The sequence below is a fragment of the Camellia sinensis genome, chromosome 15 (assembly GCF_055761805.1).
Source record: "Camellia sinensis isolate YWXY chromosome 15, ASM5576180v1, whole genome shotgun sequence".
Taxonomy (NCBI): domain Eukaryota; kingdom Viridiplantae; phylum Streptophyta; class Magnoliopsida; order Ericales; family Theaceae; genus Camellia; species Camellia sinensis.
In genome coordinates, this window is record NC_138975.1 from 39630087 (window position 1) to 39640461 (window position 10375).

Sequence of the window (10375 nt, forward strand, 5' to 3'; positions counted from 1 at the left end):
TCTCACTCATCACTCTTCTTTGTCTGTCTGTCTCTTTCTTTCTCTCTATGTCTCTATCTCTCTTCTCTTTCTCTCTCTCACTCATTACTCATCACTCTTCTCTGTCTGTCTGTCTGTCTCTGTCTCTGTCTATGTCTCTGTCTCTCTCTGTGTGTCTCTCGTCCATCTTTCTTCTCTTTATCTCTCTCATCTCTCATCTCTCTTCTCTCTCTGTCTGTCTTCTCTTTATCTCTCTCGCTCATCTCTCTTTGTCTCTCTCTCGTCTATCTCTTTTCGCTCTCTCTCTCTCTCTTTGTCTATATCTTTTCATTCATTTTTTCATCTTTCTTTCTCTCTTCTCTTTCTCTCTCTCACTCATCACTCTTCTCTTTCTGTCTGTCTGTCTATCTGTCTCTCTCTCTCACTCATCTATCTCTTCTCTCATCTCTTTTCTCTCTCTGTCTCTTTCACTCATCTCTCTTCTCTTTATCTCTCTCGCTCATCTCTCATCTTTCTCTGTCTCTCTCGTTCATCTCTCTTCTCTCTATCTTTCTTTCTGTCTCTCTCGTTCATCTCTCTTCTCTTTATGTCTCTCTCGCTCATCTCTCTTCTCTCTATCTCTCTGTTTCTCTCGTCCATCTCTCTTCTCTCTATGTCTCTTTTCTGTCTCTCGCTCTCACTCTCTATCTCTTTCTTTCTTTCTCTCTCTCTCTCTCTCTCTCTCTCTCTCTCTCTCTCCCACTGTGTTTGCGTTGCTCACTCTCTCACTCTCATCCTCTCTATTTACTGCGCTCCCTCTTGATTTATCGATTCACTACAAGAAAATGCACTTTTAGCGACCACTTTGTCTCTCTCTCTCTTTCTCCTCTATCTGTCTCTCACTTATTTCTCTCTCTCACCATCCATCTTCACTACCACCTTCACCACTACTACAAACGCCATTCCACCCCCACCACTACTTCCACTATCGCCACTTCACCTCTACGACTACTATTACTACTATCATCACCACCACTCCACTACCACCACTACCACTACTACTACCATTACCTCTCTTTCACCCCTGCCACTCCATTTACACTACCACTACCACAACTTCACCACTAATCTCTTTCGCCATCCCCATCACCACCACCATCATCTCTTATCCACCATCTTCACTACTACTGCCGCTCCCTTTCCTCTACCACAAAAAATTAGTTCATGATTTTTAGTAACAAAAAAAAATAGGCCTCAGAAAAATATTTTTCATTGACTACAGAAAATTAACTTTTATTTTAGTGAAAAATATTTTTCATTAAAATATTACCCCTACTTCTACCAAATAAAAAATAATAATATTTTTTTTCATTAAAATAAAAATGAAACAAATAAATTTGCAATCTTAGTAACTAAAAAAAAAGGAATTTTTTTAACAAAATTTATTAACTATAAAAAAATATATATTTTAACAAAAAATAAAATTTTTTGACGATGTCAACCCCCGCAACAAAAAAAAATAAAAATAAAATAAACGATATTATTTTATTATTTAAATTTCATTTGTGACTAAAAAAAAAAAATTTATTTATTCCTCCTTTTTTTTTCCATTCCCGCTCCCTAACAACCCCCCTCCTCTTTTTCCCATTCCCGCCAAAAAAATCCTTAATCTCAAACCCAAAAATCCCCAATCTCTACTCACCCACCCCCCTCTCTCTATCTCTCTCTCTCTCTATCGCGATCGACGGCGAGCGGCGTCGGAGCAGCGTCGTCAATTACCCTATCCCTCAATTACCCTTATTCTTCTACTCACCCCAAACCCACTTCATCACTCAGGTCTCTAAGCTTCTCTTCCACCACTTCTCACAATGTCTTCTCCACAGGTACTACTCAAAAACCCATTTCTCTGTATTTGCCTTTTCTCAGCTCAAATCACAAAACCCTTGTTCTTAAATAGTTTTAAAAAATTGTTTTTTGGTAATATTTTCAGGTTTGATTTCGATGAGCCCTGTTGTGAGGCCGACTCATCTCTCTCTCTCTCTCTCTCTCTCTCTCTCTCTATCGCTATTTTGTTTGGGGACAGTTTTTGTTCAGTGCGGTTCTTCTGTATGCTATTGAGACGGTTCAAATGATTGCATATATATGATGTGGGTATTCTAGGGCTTCACTCTGTCCGATTGGTTTGAGGATCAGGTAGTTGTTTGAGGATCTTGATTACCCAACTGCGCACTGCGTTCTGAGCTTCGGATTCAGAGATAGATAGGCAGAGAAAGTGATGTCGTTGGGATTTTCTGTTGAAGATCAGGTAAGCGCAGTAGTTCTCTTCTTCTGTTGTTTCCTTGTTTGGTTGGTGAGAAAACTTGGGATAACAATAGGAAAATGGGATTTGTTGTTATTTATTAATTGAATTTTAAATTTTTTTTTTACAATTTTGTTGCATTCTCAAAAGCAAAGGAGGTCGCGCCAACTTTGCGAAATGTTTTTGTTAGTCTCATCAGTAGTTGAGATATATGCACCTTATTAATGGTTGAAAAATGGGTTAGAAACTTGACAGAAGCTACTCTTTCAGCAATAGGGTTCTGCTTTTTCTAACCATATTTGCTAGGGTCTGATTCGATTTTGTAATGGGTTATTGGCATTGTGCAGGGATGCATATTTACTTTGAAAGGATTGGGTATGCTTATTTAATTTTGTATTTTGGATTTTCTATTTCTATCTTAGTAAGGTCATATAAATAAAGTCTGAATAGTTAGTTACCTGGGTTATGTCTAATTGTGTTGAAAATTGGCAAATTAACCAGTTCCGGACGGTGGTTATCAAGTTTTAAAAGGGTTGTACTTTCATCATAAAATTGGGGTAGGTAAGATATTTACAACCATTTAGTGATTGTTGACGAGTGCCCTTATGAAAGTTAGAGCAGTTGCAAGATAGAGATATTTATTTTCTCTTTGACAAATAAAAGTCTATTATTAAGAAAGAAGAATACAATGAAAAAGAATCAATAGAAAACCCAAACCTAAGCACGAAGAGTATGTAAAAATCCACAAAAGCAAGCAAATCTAGGACACTCTCCCCAAAACCAACTGTACAAAATCACCAAAATCCGATCCTTCATTCGAGCCACCAATTCATTCACCCCCTAAAAAATATGCCAATTACGCTATGACCAAATCATCCACGTCAAACACAGAGGTGCCAAAGCCTACATCTTCCTAAGCCTCTGGCCTCCAGCTGTGAAAAACACCCTCGACACTTCCTTGTTGCACCCAAACCATTTTAAACATAGAAAAAATCAACACTCAAAGTTGATATGCCACAGAACAATGAAGAAGAAGATGAGACAAGGACTCCGCAACCCCACGATACATACAACACTAATTGACCATAATCTGCCGCTGCCAAATAAGATTATCAATTGTGAGAATCCTATCTAACTCTTCCGTTCACGCAAAGAAATTATACTTAGGAGGGGCCAAGGTAGAAATTTCACTCTCTTTGTTCTTTCTATATACATATATACTGGTACTGCTCTCTCTCTCTCTATATATATATCTATAGTGTTGATTCATTCAATATCTTATATATCCTGTTCATATCTTGATTCATTCAATTTATAATGTTGAAAACACAATAAATAGGGGACATTAATTTTGTTAGTTTTTTTTTTTTTTTTTTTTTTTGCCTTTTTTTTTTTATAATTTGAATTGTTAAATTTACATTTAGGAAGGGTGTGACAGAGGTGGTGTGACAGAGGTGCAAAAATTTGAATTGTTTAATACATTGAAAATTTTAACATGCCAATTTTATGATGATTGTTAAACTGCTCACTATGGGAATGCTCAGTTCAACATCAATTTCAGTATTACATTTAGTATTTTTTGGGGAGTATATGTAGGAACTATGCCTTTTTTGATAGGAATACTACAGCATAATGGCACTGTAACCATAACGCCCAATCGGTCTCTCTCTCTCTCTCTCTCTCTCACACACACACACACACACACAACCCTATGATATTTGTCTGTAACTCTTGTTGGTGATGCTTTGTGATGATTATGCCTAATTTTGTGAGTTTGTTCTTCTTTTGAATTTGGGAAAATTACTACATGAATCGATTTGGATTTGAAATTTTATTTCTTTATTTCTCAAGTATTTGGGACACTAAACAAGCTTAGTTATAGATGAATTGAGAGAGAGAGAGAGAGAGAGAGAGAGAGAGAGAGCATGGCTTCAAACTTGGTCTTTTGTTTTAATTAATGTTTTTAGAGTCTGCTTTTAGGTTTCCATATATTCTTGGATTTTTTGCATTTATGATTGTCATTATGTTGCTATGCCTCCATGGTTATTTGCATTATTTTGAAATGTATTTACTTCGCTGAATTGTTATGCTCATGGGTCATGGCATTGGTATAGTTATTTTGAATTGCTTTGTATAATCTCTTTCATGGTTAGTCAATTATTGTTATTATTATTATTTGTAGTTCATTTGCATCTATTCAGGTTTTCCTTAATTTCTTTTCCCCTGTCTTTCATTTGCATCTGTGATTAATGACCTTAATAAATAAAGGTTCCAATTTAATTGCATCTGTTATCAACAGTGTTTGGATGAGGACAACTGAATGTCTCAGTATATTAATGTTGCAACTTGTTTATTTTGTTTTTAGGAGTATGAATTAGATGGAATTGATTGGACAAAAGTAGATTTTGAAGACAACCAAGAGTGTTTGGATCTATTTGAGAAGGTAGTTCTGTTTTTAACACAAACACACACACGCACACACACTCACATGTTCATTGTCGAGTTTTTCAGAGTTCCTTGTGCTGATCTATGTGAGCATTGGACTATATTTCATATACATATGATGCCATACCACATAGGTCGTCCTAGGTCTCTGACTATTTTTGTTAGCCTTTCATGCATAATTCAAACCATGTTCTTATTGTAATATTGTTTCTTATAAACTGAAGTTGTAAAGAAAATAAAAGATTGAATATATTGCTTCTTAAGCATAATTATACACCAAGTTCTCATCTTTTTGATCATACCATGTTATATGAAACCTAATTATAGGTTTTCATATTTAAATTCACTCCTTCATGTGTGGTAGATTGTGTGTTAATGGCTTCACTGCTATGCATTTTGCAGAAACCTATAGGGCTAATATCTTTGTTGGATGAAGATTCAAATTTCCCCAAGGCCACTGATTTGACCTTTGCTAATAAGCTTAAGCAACACTTGAGGGGTAATCCTTGCTTTAAAGGAGAAAGAGGTGGAGCTTTTGGTATTTGCCATTATGCTGGAGAGGTATGTTGTTAGATGGTGTAGCTGGCATTAACTAGAAATTTACAGCTCAAATTGGTGAATCTTTTGACTACACTGCGATGTGTACTGTTTTCAAAATAATAAAGACGAAATAACTAACAAATATAGGACAATTGAAGATGTTATGTTAAGACATTTTATGGGAAGAACTTGGTGTAAGATGTTATGGGAAGAAATTTTAACACTAGTCTCAAATTTCAGTAGCCTAATAATTGAGCCACATCTACTATGTAATCACCACTTAAGGCAAAACAAAAGCAATACTAATGTACTAAAAAATGAAGAGAAGGTTGGAGGAGATGAACAAGTTCACATCTTCATTTCATTATTATGTTTGGTATGCAATTAGGTGCTAAGCTTTCCTATGTTCTTTCTTTACACTGCCATTGAGAATATGCTCATTTTTCTTTCAATTCCTAGATGATGAAGAACAAGAAACCAGCTAAGCTCCCAATGAGGCTACTAGGCATTGTTTTTTTCTTTTTCTTTTTTCTCTATGCAAAAACCTATGTTAGTTAAACCTATGTTATGTAATAACTGTATTAATTTGTTTTCTATCCAAACTCGGATCAGATAGATGTTAATTGTTGCTGTAAAGTGAGAAAATTAGAAAGATTAATAACAGAGGATGAAATGATTGATAACCATAGAGATGTGGACAGCAAAGTAGGTTTATTTTCTGTAAGGTTGTCATAGGTGTTTTCTATTATTTAGATGGTTTTATATATATTCTATCAACATAATTGTTGAATTAATCATTGAGAAATGAGTTATAATTGATAATGTAAATAGAGTCTTAATGCTCAAATGACTAACGACATTCATGGCAAGGTAATAATTCAGTAAATAGAGTCTTAATGCTCATAGACAAAGTCTTACCATAATGTAAATAGAGTCCAGAAGATACATGGCAAGGTAATTGATAATGTAAATAGAGTCTTAATGGCAAGGTAACGACATTCATGGCAAGGTAACGACATTCATGGCAAGGTAATTGATAATGTAAATAGAGTCTTAATGCTCATAGACAAAGTCTGACCATAATCTCTTTTTTGGTGTTATTTGTTCAGCTTGCATAATTCAGTTTTATAAAAGGGGTTAGTGGAATTGTTTGATTATCACTAGGAATTTTGAATCTTTTTTTTTGCTTCTTTTCTTTTCTTTTCTTTTCAGTTTGAATAAAGAATTCCTATCTTATCCTGTTTTTGAAACTCATGTTGTTAGGGTGGGGCTTGGTAATGCCCTGTTTTCTGTCTATCCATGTTTTTGTTCTTTTGTTTTTGTTTTTGCATAAAACAAAATAAAAAACAATATTTGGTACATCATACATATGTTTTTAAAAATATAAAATGAGATTAAGAAAAAATGTTCAGTGAGTGGAGGGAGGAGGTACGCAGGGGATAGGGAATGAAAAATTGTTTTGAAAATAATATTTTTTCTTTAGATTTTGAAATTGAAAATTGTTGTCTTTTTTTTTGGAAACTAAAACAGTTCTCAGATGTGTTTTTTCATTTATAGTTTTAAAAATTCTTAAAAAAAAAAAAAACTGGGCCCTAGAAGATTTGAGTCCTAATATTGTTCCAGACATATTTTAGATCTTGTGATGGATGTAAACCTCCTTCCGAACAAATTGTCCTACAATTGGCATTTGATTAAGTGCAACTTTGGATCTTGTGACCATTCTGGTTGAATAAGTTGGTATAATTCCTTTTATTTATTTTTTTGTTAGTGCACATCATCCAATAGTGATTTCCCTATAAGCCATGCTAGTCAACTTTCAAATCCGTTCCTTAGTTTGCCGCTTGAATCTGGAAAATGTGAATCATGTGGTGCTGCGGAACCCGGGACATGCGAAGGTATTTTTCATGTTTTAATCCTTTTTATTTTCTGATTACACTGAGAAGTTTGAATGGTCATGACCGCTGGACACATTGAAGTATTGCTAAAGTTTTGTTCATTTTTTTACCTTTCAAGTCACTTTGGGTATATAGAATTACCAATTCCAGTATATCATCCTTCCCATGTGAGCGAACTAAAGCGGTTGTTGAGCCTGGTTTGCTTTAAGTGCTTGAAGTTGAGAAGTGGGAAGGTAATGGATATGTTTATAGAAGGCTCCACGTAAAATCTATTTGTCATAAGTAATTAAATCCTTTTGCTTTCTTGATTGAGAGGGTAGCAGATTATTGTGTTGTGTCATGGAAAGTATAAGTTTCTGCCACTGCATCCTCAGAAGTCATGCTCTGCCACTAATATTAACTTCAATACTGTTTACTCCTCTTAGGACTACCAACATTGCTTTATACTTGTCTTTATAAGTTTCTATTACTTTTTTGGGGTTTATTAGTTTGCATGCTTCTATTACACTTCGTGCCATATCCACTAGAGCTTGTTGCACAGAATCCTGCTTTCTTTGTGTCTTTTCATTGCTCCTTGATATTTGATTTCCTCTCTTATGTGGTGAAACATAATGTCACTAAGATATATGCCTATGCTAGTTGCTCATACTATTGTTTTGTGCTTGGACCAGTTTATGCAGATGGAAGTATTTGTCTAGATATTCTACAAAATCAGTGGAGTCCAATATATGATATAGCTGCTATACTGACATCTATCCAGGTATGATGGAGTGTATATATGGTTAAAAAATATCTATTGCTAGGAATGGTCAGATGATATTGCTCGTAGTAAAAAATCACCCTTTGATTTTGATTTAAAGATACTAGTTTCGAATGATTAGTGAAATGGTAAACTGAAGCTGTTGTAGTTAATTTGCTTGAAAAAGAGTTATTCAAAAGAACTTTTTCTGTCAATTTTTTGGTGGAGTATGACAGACTCATGTTTGTTGATTTTGAGAAAAAAGGGCGTCAAGCCTGCAACCAATTTAGAGTATGCTAGCACAAAACATATCTCCTTTGGCTCTTGTGCTATTTATTTTTTTCTTTATGGTTTCCACTTTCCTCTATGTAGGTAATATAAAATATGAGAAATCTAGAATGAAATACAAAAATATTTGAGAGCAGCAAAATAAAGTTGATTGGTTTGTGCATACCTATCTATCCACTTTATTTAACAGAACTTTTACTTTTCTTTTTTAAACAAATTTTCATAAGGTAGCAGAATTGAACCCATGTTGGCCACTCCATGCATACTATCCCTTGGATTTAGTGTGGCAAAATAGCGGCCAACCTTTCATTAATTGTTAACAGGCTCATAGATATAACATAACAACTTGGGGCACGTGTTTATGCGTGGTGTGTATTAAATTCATACTGTGCAATCATTTTACTAATAAATAAATGAGCAAAACTGGCAAATGCATGTAATAAACTCAGCAGTTTGTCAATTGTTCAAGCATGACTCTACCATACCAAATAGATATAACTTCTAGGAATGTTTTGATTCCACAAAGCTACTGGTCACTAGTTCAGGTATGATGTTTTTTGATTTTTCCCATTTTTCTCATTGCAGTCATTGCTCTGTGATCCAAACCCAAACCCAAGCCCAAATGCAGGTTTCCCCTTTTTCTCATTTCAGTCAATGCTCTGTGATCTAAATGCAAACTCACCTGCAAATTCAGAAGCAGCAGTGTTGTTTAGTGAGAACAAGCGTGAATACAACCGGAGGGTGCGTGAAATTGTTGAGCAGAGCTGGACAGAAGACTAAATCTCTCTTGCTTTGGGTGCTATAGGACGTAATTAAGCTGCTTCAAATCACTAATCTTCCTCGTTGTAGGTGGCTGGTCTGATTTTCTCTGGTGTTTGTGTATCATTGCTGTATTAATTACAAATGTAATAGAAAGTATTATGTTTACAGGTTGTAATTTAAATTATTGACGTTGGTTATTCATGTATTATGTATGGATTTAATTCATGTATTCATGTATTATGTCTTATTTTCTCTGGTGTTTGTGTATCATTGCTGTATTAATTACAAATGTAATAGAAAGTATTATGTTTACAGGTTGTAATTTAAATTATTGACATTGGTTATTCATGTATTATGTATGGATTTAATTCATGTATTATGTTGAATGCTTTAATGGTTGATAATATATTTTAGTGTTGATGGATTATATTGTTTATACAGGGTACATGTAATATAAATGAATACAGGTTGTTTACAATTTAAAAAAAAAAAAAAAACAGAAAATTATTTGGCCACCAAATGTTTTGGTAGCCAAATAGGTAATCAAAAGTTTTGGCTACTAATAATTTAGTAGCAAAAACATAACCCAAAATGTTTTTGCCACCAAATAATTAGTAGCTAAAAAATTTGAGAATGAGAGAAATAAACTATTGGCTACTAAATTTTTTAGTCACGGAAAAAAGGGTATCATTTGGCGACTAAAACTTTTGGTGGCAAAAAGTAAAGAAATGAATTTTAATAGGTTTTTGGCTACGAACAGTTTTAGTCGGCAAAAGTCACCACGCCTAAGGTAGAACTTTTAGTGACTAAATGGTTAGTAGCCAAAAGTTTAATAAAATGAAAAATAATATTTTTGGCGACTAAATTCTTTAGTCCCTAAATGTAGTAATGTTGTGACTAAAACTTATTCCCAACAAAAAGTTTTAGTCGCTGAAAATTTAATTTATTTTATTTGAACACTTTTGGCGACTAAATATTTAGTCGCCAAAATATACCCTTTCCCGACTACTCAGAGTTTGGTAGCCGAATGTTTACTTTTGGCGACTAATATTTTAGTCGCCAAAAGATAACCTTTGCTGACTAACCAGAGTTTAGTAGCCAAAACGTTCACTTTCAGCGACCAAAAATAGTTTAGTCGCCAATACTATCGCTGACAGGGTATAGGCGACTAGTTTGGCGACAAAATATTTTAGTCGCTAATTGTTTCGGCGACCAAAAATGGGGCTTTTGGTGACCAATATTTTGGTCGCCAAAAGTGGCATTTCCTGTAGTGTAAGCAGGAGGTTAGCTATCGATTTTCTGGTTGCTTCTTGTCTTCATGTGACCCATCCTAATTAATCATATTGCAACACTTGACACGGAATGAATGGCATGTTGCAGTGGGGATTAAGGCTTGTGATCTACCAAGGAAGGGATTGGGGGATGTGGTGATTGCACTCATGCTATTTT

At 34.6% G+C, this 10375-nt stretch overlaps 1 protein-coding gene and 1 long non-coding RNA gene across 4 annotated transcripts; both read left to right on the top strand.

The window, feature by feature from the left end:
• Nucleotides 1-829: 829 nt before the first annotated feature.
• LOC145813410 (uncharacterized) lies at nucleotides 830-3754 on the top strand. The gene is made up of 3 exons (XR_014356439.1): nucleotides 830-1841; nucleotides 1949-2263; nucleotides 3682-3754. It is a non-coding gene; the product is annotated as an uncharacterized LOC145813410 (long non-coding RNA).
• Nucleotides 3755-5013: 1259 nt separating this feature from the next.
• LOC114311580 (uncharacterized) lies at nucleotides 5014-9089 on the top strand. 3 transcript variants are annotated; one of them, XM_082908753.1, is made up of 4 exons: nucleotides 5014-5263; nucleotides 7011-7137; nucleotides 7809-7897; nucleotides 8750-9089. In XM_082908753.1, exons 1-4 carry the CDS (start codon nucleotides 5078-5080, stop codon nucleotides 8942-8944), a joined length of 597 nt encoding a protein of 198 aa, XP_082764879.1. In that variant the 5' UTR covers nucleotides 5014-5077; the 3' UTR covers nucleotides 8945-9089. The 3 variants fall into 3 exon arrangements, 1 of the variants encoding a protein (XP_082764879.1); XR_014356440.1 differs by having other exon boundaries at nucleotides 5014-7370; XR_014356441.1 differs by lacking the exons at nucleotides 7809-7897; nucleotides 8750-9089 and adding an exon at nucleotides 7256-7800 and having other exon boundaries at nucleotides 5014-7137.
• Nucleotides 9090-10375: the final 1286 nt, after the last annotated feature.